This window comes from Zingiber officinale, chromosome 1B, assembly GCF_018446385.1.
Source record: "Zingiber officinale cultivar Zhangliang chromosome 1B, Zo_v1.1, whole genome shotgun sequence".
Taxonomy (NCBI): Eukaryota; Viridiplantae; Streptophyta; class Magnoliopsida; order Zingiberales; family Zingiberaceae; genus Zingiber; species Zingiber officinale.
In genome coordinates, this window is record NC_055986.1 from 96,314,933 (window position 1) to 96,340,352 (window position 25,420).

Below are 25,420 nucleotides of genomic sequence, written 5' to 3' on the forward strand. Positions count from 1 at the left end.
TGATAGCCAGCCGATAATGGTTACATGTTTAGAAACACTCGATCTGAAGCCTTTTAAAGCTCTTTTATACTCGGCCTCATGGTTGGATCAAGTACCTAAAAGAACTTGAACATCAAAATCAGTACATAAGCTGAAAAATAGTACCATGAACAAAAAACCATCAACTTGAATTGAGTCCATATATGACACATGGAGTACTAAGAATTTCTTAATTTCATGGAACAAAATCATGACATCAATAGGAAACTAAGCGCGATAAGCTACAGAGATTAAACTCTTAGTTGTGATAATTCTACTTTGTCTTCCTCTTTGATCACTCCACTCTCATAACTTCAGAATCAACCTAAAACGGAATCATTGTTAATGTGATACCAAACAGTAATTTCAGGACCATCATAAATTATTAATTGAACTTGAACTGGATTATATAAAGCATTGCATCACAGAAATAGGATGAAACTCGTAGGAATTCTTAGTAGTTAATATCACAGCAGCTCTATAGGCAAACATATGAACTAATCTAGACTAACCAAAATATATCTTAAAGAACACATCTCAAACTAGTGAATGAAACCAAAAAATATTGTTGGTTGACTAATATCTACTGAGAAGACTAAAAATAACATTCATCATTACACCGAGAAAAATTTATAGAGATATGTTAACAATAGAGTTGTACAATGTAAGAATGAGAATTTAAAGAACCTGCAGGTTTGTTTTTTGAAGTCCAATCTTGTGCCGGTGAAATCCCCTACACAAAAATAAGAAATGCTAATGCACAATAGTAATTGGAATATAATAATGCAAATAAATGGCATGAGAAGCCATTTTCATGTCCCAAAAAAGAATAGTTGTGAGTACAATCTCCCCATTTATTACAATAAGAATCAACAACCATCACTATGAAAATACTCTTAATCATCTATTTTTAAAAATAATAATAATCAAATTGAAGTTCATTTTTCTTATGCAGTTGCTTAGGCACCAGTGTGAGGGAAAAAAACACTGATAGTTAGTACCCTTTAATCTCATCACCAAAGAACACTGAAAAAAAATAGAGGCAGTTGGACATGCTTGCTAGGCCAGGAAAGAGTACTCTATCTATGCCAGTAACTCATAGGATATGATACTATAATAATAAACCTCTATCCTGTAAATCATTATGCTTTATAGAATAACAACCATCTATTTGATACAACATTGTATGATATATTACACTATAAAAATAATTATTTTCTGTTAATATAGTACAATATTGTGTGCACTATGTAGTAATTTTGATGAAACTTCTTATGAATGGTGGGCAAGATGTGGAGGGTTTTTCGTCAACGTGCAAAGTTTCTAACGGGTTTAACTTTGTAGCTACTGTTCTAAATGAGAAATATGGTATGGGGACACTCTGTGGTCAAGACTAAAAAATATGAATTCACACGCACAAGGTTATGAATACAAGAATCAAGAAAACTTATGTAGTTCTAAGTTCAACAATTCCGAATGCAGAAATTAGTTTTTAGGATTCTTGGTCCAAAACTAATGTAGTTCTAGGTTCAACAACATAATGAGTTTCCAAACATATGAGTTGGATGGTTAGACCAGCCACACCAAGTGGGGTTCAAGGCCAATTTGTTTTTGACAAGAGGTTCCCTATAGTTTTGTTTCAACCATATAAGCTCACTTTTCTAGTCATGGAAGAATAGTTTCTCCAAGAAGGTATTCACAGAGTAGGCTTAATTGTTACAACAACAGAAACAATTCTACAAGAGTAACCTAAACTCCTTTGAGATAAAGATCAATCATCATTAAACTTACTTTCTCCAGAAATAGACTCATACCTTCTGCCAATTGTGATCATTGAAGGAAGAATCATGGAAGAATTTGATTATATTCTCACAAAATTCTCTGAACTTCTCAAGATTAACAGCATGCCCAGCATTCCTGATGACTACTAGCTGAGCTCTATCTCCTAAATGTCTGCAGGTTTTACATTTAGAACAAATATGATCTCTAGAACTGTACTTTATAATCCATCTATAGCCCTCTTTAATCTGTGACCCAACTCTAAAGGAAAAATTCGATCTTTCTCGCCCCAAACTATCAAGGTTGCCTGTACAGAGAGAAACATGTATCTTAAGATGTAACAACATAGTATTAACATAGTCATAAGCAGTTTATCTTTCAAGTAGCCTAGATAAGATGAAACAATCTTCAGTACCATACTAAAGGATTCTGCAAAGGTAAAAAAAATTGAAAATGGGTCATAAGGAATGATCACCTGTGCAATCTCTAGAAGGACCAAGTGTTTTCTTTCATAGATTAAAGCATGAAGTAACTCTATCTTCTCTTTTGCATAAACTGTGCACATCACCTGGAAAAAAAGACAAGGGCACGGTAACTATCAAAGCAAGTCTCGCTTCACATTCATGAGGAAAAAAAGAAATCTGCTTGGCATTCATGTTGGTCTGATAGATGAATGAGAAGGTTTAGAGTTAGATCTGATGGATCGAAGGCGCTAGAGGGGGGGGGTGAATAGCGCTCGTGGCTATTTTATCGATTTAAGACACAGAGTAGAAACGCAGCGGAAAGTTAATGCAAAACACAGAAGACACAATCAATTTACTTCGTTCGGAGTCTAGCTCGACTCCTACTCGAAGGCCCGCGATCCTTGATCGCTTTACGTGGGCAACAACTATAAATCTGGAATTATTACAAGCTAGAAGCAATTACAGTTAAGTGCAAATAAGAAAGTTATACCAACGAACAAGCAAACAGAAGAGCTTTGGAGTTTCAGTTCGTTGTAGCAGCAGGGCGTTGTTGAAGCGTATGGAGCACATAAGAGCACAGCACTTCTGTTCGGAATTCGATATTTGGGCTGCACCTCGAGGCCTCTTTTTATAGCTCTGCAAGGTCTGATCCAGATCCCCAAGTGTCGGGATCAGGTTTGACCCGAAGCGGATCGGTCAACCAATCCTCATGTTCGGTCGACCGATCAGATGATCTCCACCGCATCTGATCCGTCGATCCGTCGCTCCGCTTCGATCTGGTCAAACTCTATCCCTGGGTTTGTTAGACCGATCCAGGGTCCGGTCGACCGATCAGTCTCCTCTGACCCGCACACCTCGGCTTGATCCAGTCGACACCTATCCCAGGTTCGGTCGACCGATCCAGAGGTCCGGTCGACCGATCCCTGGTCGAACCCGGTCCAACTTCTGTAGATCTGATCTGGTAGCTTGGAGGTTCAATCGACCGAATCTAAGGTTCGGTCGACCGATCCCGGTCAGTTCTAACTCTGCATAAAACTGTTAGTTACCTGCAAAACAGAGTTAGAACATAAAAGATAATATATATAAATAAACTTGACAGTCACCAGACTGTCCGGGTCTGACTTCGAGTTTTTGACCGAAAGCCCTAGGTCGACCCAACGCCTACTGTTCCCTCTACGGGGAACGCGTCCTCACCTACTCCACTCAGGAGATTTTACCTTTTGCCAGTGCGATCCTCCAGATCGACTGGACTTTTGCTCGGTGTTCGATGCCTCCGGACTTTCTGCTGGAGGCCCGCTTCCCGACCTGTCCAGTCTTCCACCTGGTTCGCGACACCAGGATTTTCCACCTAGGGTGACTGCCCCCTAGGACTTTTGCCTGAAGCACTCGACCCACCAAGACTTTCCGCATAGGGTTACCACTCCCTATGACCTAGGGTTACCACCCCCTAGGGTTTTTACCTTGCCTAACCACAGTTATGACTTACCTGAAACACTCAATCAAGCACGTTAGTTCACAACACACCTTAACTTTGAATCATTTGCCATTATCAAAACTCAGGTTCAATCATCGGATGCTTCCCGCACCAACAATCTCCCCCTTTTTAATTATGGCAACCCAAATTCGAAGTTAAGTAAAACAACTATATTAACAAATTTTAAGTGAGCAAGTTTAAGTATATAAATTCAAATAAAAGCACAACTTAAGCTAACACTTGAACTTTGTGAAGCTCCCCCTTAATACAGGGTTTCCTTTTACTTTTGAATTTCCTACTCTCACCCTTAATAAAAGCAACACTTTTTTACTTTTGAATTTTGAATTTCCTACTCTCCCCCTTTGCCATATATCAAAAAATAAGCTAGTTGAAAGCAAGTTTTAAGCTTTTAGAAAAAAAAAATAGATTTATTCTTTGAAAGAGCAAATGCCTGTGTAAAACTTAGCTTATCATAAAATTTTACTGAAAAATTGTTCTTTTTACTTAGCAAAATTTTTTTGAAAGTCATAAGTCAAATTATGCAAGTAAAGAACTATGTGTTTAATACCTTTAGCTAAGTATAGAATGAATCTAATAGGTAACGAGGCAAAAATTCATAAAGATGGCTAAGTTTGAAGGTTGCTATCTGTGCCACTTAGCTAAGCATTAAATTTTGAAAATGTAGTTTCAGTTTGAAAAGGTACTTACAAAAAATAGGAGTAAGAATTTATGAAATCTTAGGACGAAGAGGGAGTAAGTAAAAATTTAATTTAGGTTATTTATTCAGTTGGTCCTTAAGTCCAAGCATGAGTCAAGTTAAATAGTTGTTAACTTATTTAAATTGTTTTGATCAGGTATTAGAGCCCTAAAGTATAAGCATGCTTAAGCTTAACATTTCCTTCACCAACTGTCTAACCATTAGCTACTTGCTGATTGCCTAGAGGGTAACAACTTTCACTTGGTTAGTCAAGTAAGGTCATTTAGTCCAGTTAGATTTGACTAAGGCTGGAAGACTTGACTTGATTACTGTTAATAAAGTATTTAACGTCCAGACTCATATTGATGCACAGAAATAAGCATTCTTGAGTCCAGGCTGTACCCTATGCATCTCACACCATTCTATGTTTGGCAAACACAAGCAAGGTATACCTAGGTGTTTGTGAGATGCTCTGGCTTAAATCTAGGGGAACAAGATTTCTAGGTAGAGTCTAGGCTAAGTCATATTTTTGAAAATTCTAAGAAAATGGGATTTTAAAATCATTATTTTTCCTAGATTTTGAAAAGAATAAAAGAATGAGTTTTGAAGTAAGATAGTGAATTTTGAAAATTAATATCTATTCTACCAGCACATTCCTATTTGCCTTCTAAGTGCGCTGAACTCAAGTTCAGGTAAGGGCTTTGTGAAGATGTCAGCTAGGTTTGATTTTGACTCAACATAGTTGAGTTCAATATCACCCTTAGCTACGTGATCCCTTACAAAATGGTGCTTCACTTCTATATGTTTAGTCCTTGAGTGATGAATTGGGTTTTTTTGTTAGATTTATTGAGCTTATATTATCAATTGAGATTTTAGTTTTATGATACTCCAGTTGATAGTCTTTAAGGGTATGCATCATCCATAGCAACTGAGATGTGCATTCACCTAAGGCTATATATTCAGCTTCAGTGGTAGATAAAGCAACACAGTGTTACTTTCTACTTGACCAACTTACTAGGCATTGTCCTAGAAATTGACAGCTGCCACTTGTGCTTTTTCTATCTAGCTTGCATCCGACATAGTCTGAGTCAGAGTAGCCGGTTAGGTCAAGGGTGCCAGATCTAGGGTACCATAGTCCTACATTTAGGGTTCCCTTAACATACCTAAGGATTCTTTTGACAAGGGTTAAGTGAGACTCTTTTGCACAAGATTGGTATCGTGCACACATACCTACTGCAAAAATAATGTCTGGTCGACTCGCAGTTAGGTACAGTAGACTTCCTATCACACTTCGATAGTATTTCAAGTCTACTGATTTACCTTCTAAGTCTGAGTCAATTTTAGCATTTGTAGCCATTGGTGTATTGATTATTTTTGAGTTTTTCATGCTAAATTTTCTAACTAATTCCTTAGCATATTTAGTTTGAAAAATGTAAATTCCATCTTTAGTTTGCTTAATCTGTAAACCTAAGAAGAAATTAAGTTCTCCTACCAGACTCATTTTTCGAATTCATTTTCCATTAGTTTGGTGAATTCTTTTAGAAATATAGAGTTTGTGAAATCGAAAATAATATCGTCAACGTAAATTTAGGGTATAAAAATGTCCTTTTCTAAGGTTTTTACGAAAAGGGTTGGGTCTATTAGACCTTGGTTAAATCCTTTTGATATTAAGTAATTGGACAGTCGTTCATACCAAGCCCTAGGTGCTTGTTTTAGTCCGTATATGGCCTTTTTTAATTTAAAGACATAATTTGATAGTTCTAAGTCCTCAAATCTTGGGGGTTGACCTATATATACTTCTTCTTTAATAAATCTATTTAAAAATGCGGATTTTACGTCCATTTGAAATAGCTTGAATCTTTTGTGTGCTGCATAGGCCAGCAACATCCTAATGGATTCAAGTCTTGCTACTGGAGCGTAGGTCTCGTCATAGTCTAACCCTTCTACTTGACTGAATCCTTTAGCTACTAACCTAGCTTTGTTTCTTACTATTTCACCTTGATCGTTTAATTTGTTTCTAAAAACCCATTTAGTGTCAATTATGGATTTGTTAACGGGTTTAGGCACTAATTCCCAGACCTAATTTCTTTCAAATTGAGCCAATTCTTCTTGCATTGCTAGAGTCCAATCTGGGTCTGGTAGGGCTTCTTCTATGGTTTTGGGTTCGATTTTTGAAATCAAGGCTATTTGGCTCTGGTTTCTATAAGATGATCTTGTTCTGACTCCTACAGTTGGATCACCCAAAATTTGGTCAGATGGGTGATTTGTGCTTGTCCTAGTTGGTCGTATACCATTTGAGTTAGTGATTTGTTCTTCAGATTCAATAGGTTCAGGTTCGTCATCTTCTCTGTTTATTGGGTTAATATTTTCTGTATTTTCATTTTCATTTATTGTGTTGGGTAATTTATTTTCTTCATCAAATATTATATTCTTCTACTTTTAGGGTATTTTTGTTATACACTCTATATGCTTTACTGGTTGTTGAATGCCCTAAAAATATTCCTGAGGTTGTTTTTGATGTAAATTTCCCTAAGTAGTCTTTAGTGTTCAAAATGAAGACTTTACACCCAAATACTTTTAAATAGTTTAAGTTGGGAATTTTATTATAATAAACTTCATAGGGTGTTTTATTTTGAAATTTGTTAATTAAAATCCTATTTTGAATGTAACATGCTGTACTAACTGCTTCAGCCCAGAATTGATTAGATAGTTTATATTCGTTTAACATGGTTCTAGCAGCTTCTTGTAGGGTTCTATTTTTACGTTCTACTAAACCATTTTGTTGAGGGGTTCTAGGGCAGGAGTATTCATGTTTGTACCCATTTATTTCACAAAATTCAGTAAAGTTGTGATTCTCAAATTCTCCTCCATGGTCACTTCTTATTCTTTTAATTTTAGTATCTTTTTCATTTTCTGTTAATTTGCAAAAATTACTAAATATTTCAAAGGTTTCATCTTTTGTTTTTAGAAATTTTACCCAGGTGAACCTGGAGAAGTCATCTATTATAACTAAGCAATACTGGTTCTTGCTTAGTGACTTGGCTCCGTGTGAATCAAATAGGTCTAGGTGAAGGAGCTCAAGTAAACAAGTAGTTCTAACTAGATTGGTTGACTTGTGGGTTGACTTGGTTTGTTTTCCTTGTTGACACGCATTACAGAATGAATTTTCAATAACTTTTAATTTGGGCAATCCTCTGACTAGTCCATTTTGACTCATTTTTGAAATGAGTCTCGTGTGAGTGTGACCCAATCTTCTGTGCCACAACTCAGTTTCCTCTTGTTGTGTTAGAAAACACTTTATTGAGGGTGTAGGTAGATAAATGGTGTAGACATTATCTTTCCTAGTGCTCTTAAGTATGATTTTTGGATTATCAATATGTTTGACTATACATTCGGACTTGGTAAAAGTAACTGAGTAACCAGTATCGCATAATTGGCTTATACTTAATAAATTAAAATTAAAATTTTCAACTAATAACACTTTTTGAATAATAAAATCGGAGTTAAGTTCGATATTACCTTTTCCGATTACTTTCAGTTTTCCATCGTTGTCGAAAGCAACTGATCCTAGGTTCTTTAGTTTTAGCTTAGTGAACTTCAACTTATCTCCAGTCATATGTCTGGAGCATCCACTGTCCAATATCCATTGATCCAATTCCTACACATAAAGTAGTTGATGGATCAAAAGATAGTTTGATTGAAGTAAGTCCTTATTTTTGTATCTTACCCAATCTGAGTTAACAATTAGTTAATTCTATGGGTGTTTGTATGGTGGTTTAATGTTTAATTGAAGAAATTTTGAAAAATGTTTAAGTTTGAAAAATATTTTAAGTTAATTTTAATTTGAATAATATTTAAGTTAATTTTAATTTTAAAAAAAAATATTTAAGTTAATTTTAATTTTGAAAAATATTTAAGTTAATTTTAAGTTTGAAAAATATTTAAGTTGATTTTAATTTTGAAAAATATTAAAGTTGATTTTTAATTTTGAAAAATATTTAAGTTGATTTTTAATTTTGAAAAATATTTAAGTTGATTTTAATTTTGAAAAATATTTAAGTTGATTTTAATTTTGAAAAATATTTAAGTTGATTTTAATTTAAAAAAAAAATATTTAAGTTGATTTTAATTTTTAAAAAAATATTTAAGTTGATTTTAATTTTGAAAAATATTTAAGTTGATTTTAATTTTGAAAAATATTTAAGTTGATTTTAATTTTGAATTTATATTCCTTAGTCATCTCACCCGATCTAAATTTTCAATTAGGGACTCCTATAATTTTTGTGAGATGAATTGAGGTTTAATTTTAGGATTATGTTTAACTTTGTGTTAGATTCAGGTTTAGCTTTGGGTTTAACAAGTAAGCATTCTTTGGATAAACTTCTGGACTATGGTGAGTCACAAGGAACTTATTAAAGTAACCATGCCTTTGAGATTTTCCAAATAGTCCTACCCATTAAACTTAATACTAAACCTTGGTCTAACTAGTTAGGATCCATTTAAGGGTAGCTTCGGTCAGTTCCACTTGGCCAAATGCACCAGGTCGAAGCCATATCTTCCTAGACATGCGATGCACAAGCTTCCCTAACGTACTATCATCCAAAACTTCACCAGTACCGTGGGTTAAGTTAAACCTAGTCCATTTTATCTAACCTTAATTACCCTGCCGGGTAGACTACTCTTGTTTACCCATTTCGGGTAGATTAGTTACGGGTGCCAGCTATTCTGGATCCTCTTTCTATTTTGAATTTAGAATTTTAATTTAATTTCGAATTTTTAATTGAATTTTGAATTTTAATTTAATTGAATTTCGAATTTTAATTTAATTTCAAATTTTTAATTGAATTTCAAATTTTTTATTTTAATTTTGAATTTTTTTAATTGAATTTTTAATTTTAATTTCGAATTTTTATTTTTAATTTTGAATTTTTTATTTGAATTTTTAATTTTAATTTTGAATTTTTATTTGAATTTTTAATTTTAATTTCGAATTTTTATTTGAATTTTAATTTAATTTTGGTTTTAATTTAATCATTTTTCTTCTAGCTCCCCCTGGATCATAGCCTCGATATGGTCTATCGAGGTAATGTATTTGATCTTTAAGAACCCAATATTGTCCGAGTCCAACTTGATTGATCAGGTTGGACTTGGCAACCCATGCTTGGACCATTTTTCTATTTATTCTTTGTATTATAGATAAATATGACTTATACTTCTTTTTCGATTTGTATCCTAGTCCAGTTCGATTGTAGATTGCCCTTTGTGTTCCAAGAATCAAGTCAAGATTCTTGGACCCCAAGGAAAATCGTTCTAGGGTTGTCTTCAAATCCTTGACTTGACTTTTCAGGTTGGAATTCTCTTCCTCAAGTTTTTGAACTTGAGTTGAGGTTCCAGTCTGAACTGGATCAGTCAAGGATTCGTTATTAGTCGTTTCTTTAAGGAGTGTTACCTCCTTTAGAAGCGACTTGATTCAAATTTTGGACTTAGCTACTTTATGCATTAAATAATTAATTAAGCTATATAAATGATTTTTACTTACAGAGGGGTTTGGCCCTTCGAAAACGGATGCGGATCCGTGGCTTCTCTCAGACTCGGCTTCCGATTCGTCCTCGCTTCCGGATTCGTTGTTGTAGTCCCGGGCTGTCAGCGCAAGAAAATTCATCTGCTCGAGTTCTTCATCGTCGGATTCCTCGGAAGAGGACTCGTCCCATGTTGCTTTCAAGGCCTTCTTCCTCCTTGGTTTCTTTGGATCCTTTTGGTTCGGGCAGTTTGCCTTGATGTGCCCCTTCTGATTGCACCCATAGCAGGTCACTTCGAATTTGACCTTTGAGCTTGGTTGGGCTTCTTTGGACTGGATGGCCTTTCTGACATCCTTTTTGTTGAAGCCCTTCTTTTTGCAGAGTTTCTTTACCAGGTTGACTATTTCGGTTGTAAGCTCGTCGTCATCTTCCGAATCTGGTTCTTCTTCTGACTCAGGTTCGGTTCTGCGCTTTATCTTTGATTCGCGCATTTTCCCTGTTCCTGCAACCAAAGACAACCCTTTCTCGGTCGGGCGTGCATTAGTCTGTTCATGAAGTTCGAATTCTGCAAAAAGTTCATCTAACTTAATAGTAGATAAATCCTTAGAAACCTTGTAGGCATCTACCATGGATGCCCACAAGGTGTTCCTCGGAAAGGCGTTTAAAGAATACCTTATGATGTCCCGGTTATCTACCTTATGTCCAATTGCATGAAGACTGTTGAGCAGATCTTGAATCTGGGCATGGAGTTGGGCAGCTGTCTCACCTTCCTGCAGTTTGATATTAAATAATTTATTGAAAATTAAGTCTCTTTTACTTACTTTGGTGTCGGACGTCCCTTCGTGAAGTTCAATGAGTTTCCCCCACAGCTCCTTGGCACTGTTGAAGGGGCCGACGCGGTTGAATTCTTCTTTTGATAGGTCACACTGGAGGGTGCAGGTCGCCTTGGCATTAGCTTCCACCTTCTTAATCAGAGATGCGTCCCAGTCCTCGTATGGTAGTGGTTTGCCGGCGCTATCAGTTGGTAGTTGGAATCCGATTTTGACAATCATCCAGACTTCAAAATGAGTCTGGAGATATGCCTCCATCCGACCCTTCCAGTACCCGAAGTCGTCTCCGGTGAATAGCGGGGGGCGGGCTGTACTGTAGCCTTCTTGAAGGGTCATTTTAGATCAACTATGTAAGAAAAATAAACAACAAGAAAATTCCAGGACTTGGTCCTGGATTAGTAGTGCGGGAAGAAAAAATAGAACACGAGCTCGGGTGGTGTTCCACCAACCTCGAGCAGAAATTGATTCGAGAAAAGAATTAGAATATAGCTATAAAGCTAAATTCTAATTGACTCCGAAAAATCTGAAAATACCACGAAAAATTATTTTGAATGGTGGTTGCACCGATTCAAAATGACCCCGCTCTGATACCAATTGATGGATCGAAGGCGCTAGAGGGGGGGTGAATAGCGCTCGTGGCTATTTTATCGATTTAAGACACAGAGTAGAAACGCAGCGGAAAGTTAATGCAAACACGGAAGACACAATCAATTTACTTCGTTCGGAGTCTAGCTCGACTCCTACTCGAAGGCCCGCGATCCTTGATCGCTTTACGTGGGCAACAACTATAAATCCGGAATTATTACAAGCTAGAAGCAATTACAGTTAAGTGCAAATAAGAAAGTTATACCAACGAACAAGCAAACAGAAGAGCTTTGGAGTTTCAGTTCGTTGTAGCAGCAGGGCGTTGTTGAAGCGTATAGAGCACACAAGAGCACAGCACTTCTGTTCGGAATTCGATATTTGGGTTGCACCTCGAGGCCTCATTTTATAGCTCTGCAAGGTCTGATCCAGATCCCCAAGTCTCGGGATCAGGTTTAACCCGAAGCGGATCGGTCAACCGATCCTCATGTTCGGTCGACCGATCATATGATCTCCACCGCATCTGATCCGTCGATCCGTCGCTCCGCTTCGATTTGGTCAAACTCTACCCCTGGGTTTGGTCGACCGATCCAGGGTCCGGTCGATCGATCAGTCTCCTCTGACCCGCACACCTCGGCTTGATCCAGTCGACACCTATCCCAGGTTCGGTCGACCGATCCAGGGGTCCGGTCGACCGATCCCTGGTCGAACTCGGTCCAACTTCTGGAGATCTGATCTGGTAGCTTGGAGGTTCGGTCGACCGATCCCGGTCAGTTCTAACTCTGCATAAAACTATTAGTTACCTACAAAACAGAGTTAGAATAAAAAAGATAATATATATAAATAAACTCGACAGTCACCAGACTGTCCGGGTCTGACTTCGGGTTTCCGACCGGAAGCCCTAGGTCGACCCGCCGCCTACTATTCCCTCTACGGAGAACGCGTCCTCACCTACTCCACTCAGGAGTTTTACCTTTTTGCCAGTGCAATCCTCCAGATCGACTGGACTTTTACTCGGTGTTCGATGCCTCCGAACTTTCTGCTGGACGCCCGCTTCCCGACCCGTCCAGTCTTCCACCTGGTTCGCGACACCAGGATTTTTCACCTTGGGTGACCACCCCCTAGGACTTTTTCCTGAAGCACTCGACCCACCAAGACTTTCTACATAGGGTTACCACTCCCTATGACCTAGGGTTACCACCCTCTAGGATTTTTACCTTGCCTAACCACAGTTAGGACTTACCTGAAACACTCAATCAAGCACTTTAGTTCACAACACACCTTAACTTTGAATCCTTTGCCATTATTAAAACTCAGGTTCGATCGTCGGATGCTTCCCGCGCCAACAAGATCATGGCAGTCTTTGAATGATAATGTTGATTCAATCAAAACCTAATCATGATCCGTCCTAATTTTGAAGCTAATGTAAGATAGATCTGTAGGTCCCTTTGGAGGCCGGCAAGAGGAGAGGAGTGAATTACCCTACAAAAATTAAATCAAAAACCCTTCTCGGATATTCAACTAATTTAAAAGACACTTGTAATAATAAAACTAAGAGACTAAAAGAAAAAAGCAGACACAAGAGATTTACTTGGTTTGCAATCAAGGGATTGCTAATCCAAGGAAAGTAAGCGCACTATCTGTTTATCTCCTTCGGGCGGAGTAGCCTCTTTACAGTGTTGACAGCACAAATAAAAGAAACAGAATTGAAAGCACAGAGAAAACTGATTACCAGTGAGTTGAATGATCTGTGCAAACTAGTGCTATATTTATAGCACTGGTCGGGGCGCCCCGAAGGGGTTCCGGGCGCCCTGGGGGGATAAAACTTTATCCCCCAACGTTCAGATCGAGTTTGACTCGATCTGGTCAATATCTTCGGTCCGGGCGCCCCGGAGGGTTCCGGGCGCCCCGGAGGGGTCCGGGCACCCCGGTCAGCTCTGGGCGCCCCGGACCCCAAAAGTCAACTTTGGTTGACTTTTTCCGTCTGGTCGCTCTGCTTCGGTTCAGCTCGTCTCGGTCCGGGTTTTCAACTCCGGCTCCGCTAGCTTGGGTGATCTCGGCCATCCGGAATAGGGCTCACCCGAACCCAAGTTCCGGCCTTCTCCTCGAGCAGCCTTCCTTCCCGGTTTCTCGTCCCTCGAACACCGCGCACGTTCTTCTCGTCCACCGGTGTACTCTTCCGTGGTCACGTCGTCCCTCGGACGCACCGAGCCCGTCGGCTCTCTCCCCGTGCCGTCCTTCTCGCTAGCCGCGTCTTCCGCTCGACTTCTTGTATTCCTAAGCTCCTGCACACTTAGACACAAGGGTTAAACAAACGCAGGACCTAACTTAGCTTGTTTGATCACATCAAAACACATTGGGGTTCCGACAATCTCCCCCTTTTTGATGTGAGCAACCCAAGTTAAGTTAGGGTAAACATATGCAATAAAAACAATTTATATTCAAATGAGTTACCTCCCCCTAGACTTAACATACTTCTCCCCCTTTGATCACATAAAAATTGGGGTTATAAACAAGTCTAAGGTAAATAAAAAAAACTTTAAGTGTAAAATATTAAAAATGTTTAAGTAAAATATTTTTTAGATAAAAACAGTCATAAGTGTTCACAAAAAAATTTAAGTTTGAAACTTATTTCAACATTCCCAAAAAAAAAATTCTAAGTTAATATTCATAAGAAACAATTCTAAGTCAATTTTAAGAAAAATTATAAGGCAATATTATCATAAAAAAATTCTTTGTCAAAAAAAATTCCTAGTCAATATTAATATTCATAATTTTTTTTTTTTAAATCTTAAGGCAAAAAAAAATATTCCAAGTTAACTTTCATAAACAAATTAAAAAAAATTCTAAGTCAAGTTTAAAAAAATTAAATATTTTCTAACACAAATTGAATAACTCTTTTAAAGCATTAAGTAATTTAAATTAATGTTTTTTCAGTTAGTCAATTAAACTTTTCATTTCGATACTTGGCTTCCAGGTCGTGGCGAGGCACTAGGCCTTCTTGGTTATTGGAGCAACAACCACTTCCTTAGACAAAGCCTCATAAAGAAATTAGTTGTTTAATTTCCTTGCTGAAAATGCTAAGTCTAATTTTAATTTTAAATTAAACAGGTTTTTGGAACCCAATAGAGGTTCCTACCTACAAAATTAACCAAGTATTTTCTAGGTACATAGATTTTTGATATATTTCTAATTTGACTTTGATGAAATCTATAATACCAATTTAAACATCTATAATTTCTAAAAGTAGAAATATTTGAACCATTAGATTTTTTCAATCTTTCTATTTCTTCTTTTAGTTTTTCATTTTCAATTTTCAATTTATCAAAATCCTCTATAAGACATGATTTTGCCAAAATTCTTTTTGTTTCTAAAATTTCATTTTCTAATTTGATATTTTTATTTTCTAATTTATACATTGATTTAGTCATTGCCTTAATACCAAAGTAAAGTTCATCAGGGGGTAAGAGACATACCTCACTTACCATATCAGACTTAAAGCCTGAATCTCCCCCTGCTTCGCTACTTTCATCTGAGGTCGCTCCCCCTTCATCGATGCTGGGTTCTGATGTATTTTGTCCTTCGTAGTTTGCCATCAGTGCAATCCCCGCATATTCTTGAATCTCGGACTCAGATGAGGAAGTGTCGTCCCAAGTGGCTTTTAGGTTCTTGTGTTTCTTAAGTGTCTTCATTTTGTCCTTCTTTAGTTCTGGGCAATCCTCTCTTAAGTGTCCTTCCTTTTGACACTGGTAGCAGCGCACTTTTCTTCTATTTCTTGGATTCTTTTTATTCTGCATTTCTTTAAATTTATTAGCTCTAAAAAACTTTTTAAAGTTTCCTACCATGTATGCTTCCTGATCATCCTCTGAGTCTGACTCGAGTTCATCCCTTTTGGTTGCGTTTAGCGCAATCATCTGGCTTGATTCCTTTGTTCCTGTACACTTTGTTTCATGCAATTCAAGAGTGGAGAACAGTTCTTCTAAAGTACTTACCTCCAGGTCTTTCGAAATGTAGTAGGCGTCGATGATTGATGTCCAATCTGATGTTCTGGGAAATGCGTTGAGTGCGTAGCGTATTGTTTCCTGATTTGTTACCGTTTCTCCGAGGTTCTCGAGACCAGTAATCAATTCTTTTACCTTTGCGTGTAGACTGGCTACCTTCTCACCTTTCTCTAGTCGGATGTTCATTAGCTTATTCCGGAGGATGTCTCTTTTAGCGAGCTTCGCTTCGGACGTGCCTTCGTGGAGTTCCAGGAACTTCTCCCAGAGTTCTTTGGCAGATGAATAACTTCCGATACGGTTGACCTCCTCAGCAGGTGATATTCCGCACAGCTGTTTGCTACAGACTCATTCTGCTCCTTCTTTGTCCAGTGGCTCTCCTCTTTTTCTTCTCCATCTTGATTCATTGGAGCTACAAAACCATATTTCATAATAAACCAAATTTCAAAATTAGTTCTTAGGAATACCTCCATACGTCACTTCCAGTCTGCGAAGTCCCCCTCAAATTTTGGTGGAACGATGCTTGGTCCGGCCATCTTGTTGCTTCGATCGACGATTAGTCCTCCTGAAGCGCCTTGCTCTGATACCACATGTAGGTCCCTTTGGAGGCCGGCAAGAGGGGAGGGGTGAATTGCCCTACAAAAATTAAACCAAAAACCCTTCTCGGATATTCAACTAATTTAAAAGACACTTGTAATAATAAAACTAAGAGACTAAAAGAAAAAAGCAGACACAAGAGATTTACTTGGTTTGCAATCAGGGGATTGCTAATCCTAGGAAAGTAAGCGCACTATCTGTTTATCTCCTTCGGGCGGAGTAGCCTCTTTACAGAGTTGACAGCACAAATAAAAGAAACAGAATTGAAAGCACAGAGAAAACTGATTACCAGTGAGTTGAATGATCTGTGCAAACCAGTGCTATATTTATAGCACTGGTCGGGCGCCCCGAAGGGGTTCCGGGCGCCCTTGGGGGATAAAACTTTATCCCCCAACGTTTAGATCGAGTTTGACTCGATCTGGTCAATATCTTCGGTCCGGGAGCCCAGGAGGGTTCCGGGCGCCCCGGAGGGGTCCGGGCGCCCCGGTCAGCTCCAGGCGCCCCGGACCCCAAAAGTCAACTCTGGTTGACTTTTTCCGTCCGGTCGCTCTGCTTCGGTTCAACTCGTCTCGGTCCGGGTTTTCAACTCTGGCTCCGCTAGCTTGGGTGATCTCGGCCATCCGGAATAGGGCCCACCCGAACCCAAGTTCCGGCCTTCTCCTCGAGCAGCCTTCCTTCCCGGTTTTTCGTCCCTCGAACGTTGCGCACGTTCTTCTCGTCCACCAGTGTACTCTTCCCCGGTCACCTCGTCCCTCAGACGCACCGAGCCCGTCAGCTCTCTCCCCGTGTCGTCCTTCTCGCTAGCCGCGTCTTCTGCTTGACTTCCTGTGTTCCTAAGCTCCTGCACACTTAGACACAAGGGTTAAACAAACGCAGGACCTAACTTAGCTTGTTTGATCACATCAAAACACCTTGGGGTTCCAACAAGAACTTCGGATTGATCATCTATGATCAACCTGTATGTAGTCCCGGAGGAAGCAAGATGGCATTATGCGCGGTGGGTGGACGAAATACAGCCGGACGAGCTGACGAAGCTTTTCCGGTGACTGGGGCAAAAGGATCTCCACCGCGTCATCCGCGTTTGAAACGACAAAGAGGCCCTCGGCGAGATCCCTCTCCTCGAGGCACACGCCGGCACAGCAGAGCACCACCCGCTCGACGGCTGACGGAAACATCGTAGCCATCTTGTACGCCACATCTGTCAAAGACTCACTACCGAATCAGAAGAAACGACCGTGAACTCCCGATCCGGAGGCCATCTGAGGGTCTAATCAGCGAGCAGTCTGAGGAATCGGGCCGACGACAAAGATCTAAAAAATGAGCATTCTTACAATAAGAGAGAGAGCGAGTCAAAGAAGGAAAAGGGACCGGAAGGATGGTTACGAGGCTGAGGGGAAGGGTTTTTCTTGATGGAAAGTGGAAGCGACGGCAGGGAAGAGAGGAGGCCTCAGCACCGGGATCTGCCGTGGTCAATCACCTCAGCACCGGGATCTGCCGCTTGACGGAGAGGAGTTCAGAGGATTGGTTCACGGAGAGGGGTTTGCCAGAGAGGGGTTTGCCAGAGAGGAGTTGGATGGAGAAGGCCACGTGAGATGAGGAGTTGGGAGAAGGGTTCGGGATCAAAAACGATCGGAAGATAGGAGTTGGGAGAAGGGTTCGGGTTTTCTACTCCTTACGGTTGGTATTAATCAAGATTTAGATAAGAACTTAACAATAGACAACACTTTTTAAAAAACGTTGTCGTAGACATTAAAAAAAAGGCTAATAGACAACGCTTTTTACGAAGCGTTGTCTTTGACCCGTAAAAATCACTAATAGACAACGGTTTTTAAAAAAACGTTGTCTATTAATAAGAAAATAATGAAATAGACAATGCTTTTCACTAAAAGCGTTGTTAAAAAAAAATAGACAACGCTTTTTATAAAAAGCGTTGTCGTTTAAGTGTTGTAGAATCCTAATTTTCTTGTAGTGTATGTTTGTTTATGTTTTCTCATGATGTATGAGTTCCTATACAATGTTAGGTTAAATTCCATGCTTTATGTTGCATTGAAAAATTTAGAACCATGCTTTTTGATGTTCCGGCCAAGGTTGAACATTAAGGTTAGAACCTCACTTATGTTTACTAAAGGTCTCACTTGCTATGCTATGTATGGTGTAAAAGTTTCATGCTTAAAGTGGCTAAAATAAAACTAGAACCATGCTCACAAGTTTCGGCCAAGACAAGAACGATGAGGTTAAGGAGCTACCTAGGATTTTCTAAAGGCTTCACATGTCATGTTAAGAATTATGAGAACTTAGTACATTGATTTCATGCTTATATGTTGCTTGAGAACCCTATGACCATGCTTATAGGTTTCAGCCAAGTATGATTTAGGGTTTTTAGAAAGTTCAAAACCCCTAACTATGTATGAAAATGATATGCTTTATATGACAAGAACATGCTATGCTTCATGATATGATAAGAATGTGCTATGCTTCATGATATGCTAAGAACATGCTATGCTTTATGATATGACAAGAATATGCTATGTTTCATTATATGACAAGAACATGCTATGTTTCATGATATGACAAGAACATGCTATGTTACATGATATGACAAGAACATGATATGTTTATGAAAGGCTTATGTAAGATGAAAAGCCTAAGAGATGCTTCCCTTAAGTTGGGATCAAGAGCACTCTTCATGATATGACAAGAACATGATATGCCATGATATGACAAGAACATGATATGTATGATTTGATAAGAAATATGATATGCCATTTTACTTTTGTATGGCTTGTACCAAGGGTGGGCTCCATAAGCGCCCCTAGGTCGATGGTCTATGAAACGGGCCTAGTAAAAGGGATGGGCTCCTAAGTTGCCCCTAGGTCGATGGTCTATGAAACGGGCCTAGTTCCTAGTAGGTTCAAGATTAGCTACCTTGGATCTATTTAGGATGCGCGCATTTATGTATGTATGTGGTACAAGTCGGGCCCTCATGTTGAGATTATGTTTAAGTATGTATATGATATATGTTTTCAAAAGGACTTCTTGCATATATTCATTTCATGATACATGTTTTCAAAAGAATATCTTGCATCTACAAGTTCATGTTATATGGTTTCCTTATGTTTATTTAAGATGCTCTTGAAAATATGTCTATGATATTTATATGATCATGTTACTACTTTATGTTTATGCTCTCACATGCTATGTTACTACTTTATGTTTATGCTCTCACATGTTATGTTACTATTTTATGTTTATGCTCTCACATGATATGATATGATTTTATGTTTATGCTCTCACATGCTATGTTACTATTTTATGTTTATGCTCTCACATGATATGATATGATTTTATGTTTATGCTCTCACATGATATGATATGATTTTATGTTTATGCTCTCACATGCTATGATATGATTTTATGTTTATGCATGAGTTATGGTTTTGTGAGTAGGAAAAAGGAACTTTCTAAGCCTATGTGCTTATAGTTTATGCTTCCTTGTATTGCAGAAAAAGGAAAAGAATGGTTAAACTAAAAGGAGCAGCAGAAAGGGCAAGAATGTGTGTGGAAGTGGCATGGTGGAATAGATCCCTTTGTGTTTCAAAACTTATATATATGTCTTGACCTTTTATGTGAACCATGTTTAACTATATGCTTAATAACTACTTGAACTAGCATGGATAGATTATGCTCTTATGTTTTATTGTGTCATGTTAGTATGCTTATGATATCATGAATCATGTTTTAAGTAGTTGATGATAAATCAAGTTACATGTTATGTTTGAAGGATTAGTATGTTAAGCATGTTTACTATGTTATATGATTATATGGTTCACATGTCATGTTTAGTCCATATGCATATGATCAAATTAAATTTTAGACAACCCACTTCCGCTGCCATGATTTCATATACATATACATGTATGTATGTTTTAAGTAAGTGACCTCGTCCCTTCTTTAGTAGTAGTGGAGGGGCTGACGTTACAGTTTGGTATCAGAGCAGGTCTGCCTTTCCACTACACACACACATCAAGCCTACATCCTGCCGCTCCAAGTAAGAATTTCTATGCCTACCCTATTTCTTTTTATGTATGATAAGGATTGCTTTAATTTAAGTATGCATGTCTACTCTATTTTTAATTATGATAAGTCACAATTTTAGTCTAAGTATGCATGATGGTAGGTTAGGAATAATGATAACTTATGCTAGCCTTGTTGTCATTTATGAAGATAAGCATGGCTAGAAGACGCAATACCAGAGCTGATGAGACAGTACCTCCACCTGATCTGATGCATGTAGTCACTGAACTTGAGCGTCAGGTCACAGAACAACAACAAGTGATAAATACTCTGATGAATCAGCAGGGGAATCATGCCACCCCACCAGGGAACCAGAATGCGATACCAGTTATACCTACAGCTGTACCAGTACCACCGGCACCTGTACCACCGGTAGGCCCAGCCCCACTGGTTCGACAGGAGGTGTACCTGATTCAGTGGCAGAGGCTGAAGCCGGAAGTTTTCTCTGGTAACTATGAGCCATGGGACGCCCAAGCCTGGTTCAAGACTATGGAGAGGATAGTAGAGCTATTGGACTGGCCTGAACACGAGAAAGTCAAGTGTGCATCGTTCTGCCTTACGGGCGATGCCGGAATGTGGTGGGACAGAGTTAAAGCAAAGAGACAAGTAAATCAAATGAGATGGACGGACTTCGAGACTGAATTCTTCGAAGAATTCTTCCACATGCGTGTGACAAACAAGCACTACGATGAGTTCACCGAGTTCCGGCAAGGTGACCTACCAGTTAATGAAGCTGTGAAGAGATTCAACCGTCTAGCACGCCTATGCCCAGAGTTGGTCAGCACAGAAAGAGAAAGGGTCAGACTTATGCTGAAGATGCTCAGACCCGAGATAGCTCTGAATGTGGCCGGCGGAGTTAATAGACCGCAAACTGCCGAAGAGCTAATCAGCAGTGCCCTGATCATCGAACACTATCTGAAGGCACTGAATGAGGGCAAGAGTCAAGCCCAGTCATGAGGGTAGAAATCTCAAAGCACCAGAACCAGCTGGAAAGGAAACCACAGTGGCAAGAGAAAGCAATGGAACGACTCTAAGGGTGGTCCAGCAAGCAAGCAACCTACGTTCCCTCAGTGTACCACATGTGGAAAGAAGCATCCAGGAATATGTCGTATAGGCACAAATAGGTGCTACAACTATGGATTGGAAGGACATATGGCCAGAAACTGTCCTACCCAGATTCAGATACCTCCGCAACAGTATGTCCAGAATAGAGGTGCTCCCCCACAGCTACACTAGATGCAAGCTGCTATAGAAGGGACTTTGATAAGCCAAGGGAGACTGGAAGCTCCGCCAGTTACGATGAATGCCAGGATCTTCTCCCTCACCAAGGAAGATGTGGCGAATGCTTTTATCGTTATCACAGGTCAAATATTTATTTTCAGTCAGCATGCTACGGTATTATTTGATACTGGGGTAATGCACTCGTTCGTCTCTACACCTTTCACAAGGAAGATAGACATGCCACTGCAAACCTTAGATCGCAAGTTCTTAACGACCCTACCTTCGAGAGAAGTGATGTCATCTACTCATATGCTGCGAGTCGCACCCATCAGAATCGCAGACAGAGAACTCTACTGTGATCTGATAGTGCTTGACATGCGGGATTATGATATTATATTAGGCATGGATTTCCTGAGCAAGTACGGTACTTCGATTGAGTGTCGTAATAGAAAAATGGTTTTCTGGCCTGAATCAGAACCGATATTTGAATTTATCAGAGAGCCAAGGAAAGAAGCTAAGAAATTCTTATCAGCCTTAAAAGCACAGAAGATGTTAGACAGCGGATGCACTGGGTTTCTGGCACATGTGGTTGATACAAGCCAAGCGGAGGACCAAAAGCTGGAAGATGTTAGAATTGTATGCAACTACCCAGAAGTATTCCCCGATGAACTACCAGGGTTGGCCCCTGATAGAGAAATTGAATTTGAGATTAAAGTGATCCCTGGTACTAAACCGATCTCTAAAGCACCATATCGTATGGCGCTAGCTGAATTGAAGGAACTTCAGGAACAGCTACGGGAGTTACTCGACAAGGGACTTATCCGCCCTAGTCACTTTCAATGGGGAGCTCCAGTACTGTTTGTGAAAAAGAAAGATGGGTCTATGCGAATGTGCATAGACTACCGAGCGCTAAACAAAGTAATGATCAATAACCGGTACCCTCTACCACGGATTGACGACCTGTTTGACCAGTTAAAGGGTGCCACCATCTTCTCTAAGATTGACTTGAGGTCTGGCTATCATCAAGTAAAAGTGAAACAGGATGATATACCGAAGACGGCTTTCCGAACAAGGTACGGACATTTTGAGTTCGTAGTAATGCCCTTCGGAGTGACGAACGCTCCTGCTTTGTTTATGGACCTGATGAATCGGGTATTCTTAGCATTTCTCGACAAATTTGTGATCGTCTTCATCGACGATATCCTCATCTATTCGAGAACCTAAGCAGAGCATGCCGGACACCTGAACATAGTTTTACGGATTCTTCAAGAGAAGCAGCTGTATGCGAAATTTTCCAAATGCAAGTTCTGGCTCGATCGAGTATCATTTTTGGGTCATGTTATCTCCAAAGACAGAGTGATGGTAGACCCAATCAAGATTGAAGCTGTGAGTAACTGGAACAGGCCAAAGAATGCCAGTGAGATCAGAAGTTTTCTCGAGCTAGCAGGCTATTACCGGAAGTTCGTAGAGGGTTTCTCTAGAATTGCAGCCCCTATGATAGCTCTCACCAGGAAGAACAAGAAGTACGAATGGACACACGATTGCGAGAAGAGTTTCACAGAATTGAAAAGGAGACTGACCAGTGCTCCAATTCTCACTCTTCCGGAAGGTAACGAAGGGTTCGATATGTACAATGACGCTTCCAGATTAGGACTCGGAGCTGTACTCATGCAGAACGGCAAGGTCATTGCCTATGCCTTTAGGCAACTCAAGGAACATGAAAGAAATTATCTCACTCATGATCTGGAGCTAGCAGCTGTGGTCTTTGCTCTCAAAATATGGAGGCATTATCTATATGGAGCTCAGTGTAGGATTTATACAGACCACCAGAGTCTGAAATATTTCTTCACACAGAAGGACCTAAACATGAGACAACGCAGATGGCTCGAGCTAGTCAAGGACTATGACTGCGAGATTTTCTACCCTCCGGGAAAGGCGAACAAAGTAGTCGATGCACTCAGCAGGAAGTCCTAAGCCACCCTAGTTATGGGACGGTATGAAACAAAAGTACCCAAAGCTATTTTAAGTTCGAGGATGAACTTTTATGAGGTATGGGGGATTGTAACACCCATAGGATCCCTAAGTCATTTTATGAGAATTGATGCATGATTAGAATAGGCCTTATGTGAATATTTCCAAAAATAAAAGAAAAATAGAACCAAAAAGAGGCATGACCAAGGTTTGAACCTTGGACCTCTTGTTAGATGCATGAATGTAATAACCAGTAGCCCCAGTAGGGGTGTGCTGTTAGGAAGGAAAGGGACAAGATAGTTAAAGGTAAGGAAAGTGAAGGCTCTCTTCACTAAGAAGGAAAAGTTCAAGTTTTTTTCTTCTTCTTCCAATGAGAAGTTGGTTTTGCCTTCTTCCTTCATTAAGAATAAATAAGAAAATGGGAAGGAAAACTCCATTTTTTTTCTCTCTCTTCCTCCTCCCTCCTCCTCTCCACCGAAACCTAAACTCTCTCCTCTTCATCTTTGCCGAATTCAAGCCAAGGATTTCTCTCTAGGAAAAGCTCCACAAGCAAGGGTATTCTCTTAGGAAATCAAGCGAGAGGAAGTAAGTATCCTCCTCACCTGCAGTACAAGTAGTTCCAAATGTTTTCATGTGTTTATAATGTTAAAAAAAAATCTAGGATTAGGTTATTGTATGGTTCGGCCAAGAAGGAATAAAAGCTTTAGAGGAAGTTTAAGGCCTCAACTATGCTTGGTTATTGGTCCTCATGATATGTAATCTATCATATGATGTTAATATAAAGTTTTCATGTTATATGTTGCTTAGAAATTTAAGAACATGCTTTTAGGGTTTCGGCCAAGAAGGGATAAAGAGATTAGAGGAAGTTTAAGACCTCAACTATGCTTGGTTATTGGTCCTCATGATATGTAATCTATCATATGATGTTAGTATAAAGTTTTCATGTTATATGTTGCTTAGAAATTTAAGAACATGCTTTTAGGGTTTCGGCCAAGAAGGGATAAAGCGATTAGAGGAAGTTTAAGACCTCAACTAGGCTTGGTTATTGGTCCTCATGATATGTAATCTATCATATGATGTTAATATAAAGTTTTCATGTTATATGTTGCTTAGAAATTTAAGAACATGCTTTTAGGGTTTCGGCCAAGAAGGGATAAAGAGATTAGAGGAAGTTTAAGGCCTCAACTATGCTTGGTTATTGGTCCTCATGATATGTAATCTATCATATGATGTTAATATAAGTTTCCATGTTTTATGTTGCTTAGAAATTTAAGAACATGCTTTAGGGTTTCGGCCAAGAAGGGATAAAGAGATTAGAGGAAGTTTAAGACCTCAACTATGCTTGATTATTAGTCCTCATGACATGTAATCCCTTATATGATGTTAGTATAAAGTTTTCCATGTGATATGTTGCTTAGAAACTTAAGAACATGCTCTTTAGGTTTCGGCCAAAGAAAATATAAAGGCTTAGAGAAAGTTTTTAGACCTAAATTATGTTTGTTTATGCTTTCTCATGATGTATGAGTTCCTATACAATGTTAGGTTAAATTCCATGCTTTATGTTGCATTGAAAAATTTAGAACCATGCTTTTTGATGTTCCGGCCAAGGTTGAACATTAAGGTTAGAACCTCACTTATGTTTACTAAAGGTCTCACTTGCTATGCTATGTATGGTGTAAAAGTTTCATGCCTAAAGTGGCTAAAAGAAAACTAGAACCATGCTCACAAGTTTCGGCCAAGACAAGAACGATGAGGTTAAGGAGCTACCTAGGGTTTTCTAAAGGCTTCACATGTCATGTTAAGAATTATGAGAACTTAGTACATTGATTTCATGCTTATATGTTGCTTGAGAACCCTATGACCATGCTTATATGTTTCGGCCAAGTATGATTTAGGGTTTGTAGAAAGTTCAAAACCCCTAACTATGTATGAAAATGATATGCTTTATATGGCAAGAACATGTTATGCTTCATGATATGATAAGAATGTGCTATGCTTCATGATATGCTAAGAACATGCTATGCTTTATGATATGACAAGAATATGCTATGTTTCATTATATGACAAGAACATGCTATGTTTCATGATATGACAAGAACATGCTATGTTACATGATATGACAAGAACATGATATGTTTATGAAAGGCTTATGTAAGATGAAAAATCTGAGAGATGCTTCCCTTAAGTTGGGATCAA

At 39.0% G+C, this 25,420-nt stretch overlaps 1 protein-coding gene across 1 annotated transcript; it reads right to left on the reverse strand.

The window, feature by feature from the left end:
* Positions 1-313: 313 nt before the first annotated feature.
* On the reverse strand, positions 314-20,495 carry LOC122040158. The gene is made up of 6 exons (XM_042599504.1): positions 20,441-20,495; positions 16,915-17,156; positions 2,273-2,365; positions 2,039-2,104; positions 1,833-1,973; positions 314-343 (listed from the first exon to the last, which is right to left on the reverse strand). Exons 1-6 carry the CDS (start codon positions 20,493-20,495, stop codon positions 314-316), a joined length of 627 nt encoding a protein of 208 aa, XP_042455438.1.
* Positions 20,496-25,420: the final 4,925 nt, after the last annotated feature.

What these genes read in the sequence shown, in the direction of transcription:
- LOC122040158 (XM_042599504.1), bottom strand. Translation starts at nt 20,495, where the DNA reads ATGGCTCATAGTTACCAGAGAAAACTTCCGGCTTCAGCCTCTGCCACT. An exon ending in AGCCTCTGCCACTGAATCAG is followed by an intron (nt 17,157 to 20,440) that starts GTACACCTCCTG and finishes AGTCTTTGACAG; the next exon opens with ATGTGGCGTACAAGATGGCT. An exon ending in AGTTGGGTCACAGATTAAAG is followed by an intron (nt 1,974 to 2,038) that starts AGGGCTATAGAT and finishes TGTAAAACCTGC; the next exon opens with AGACATTTAGGAGATAGAGC.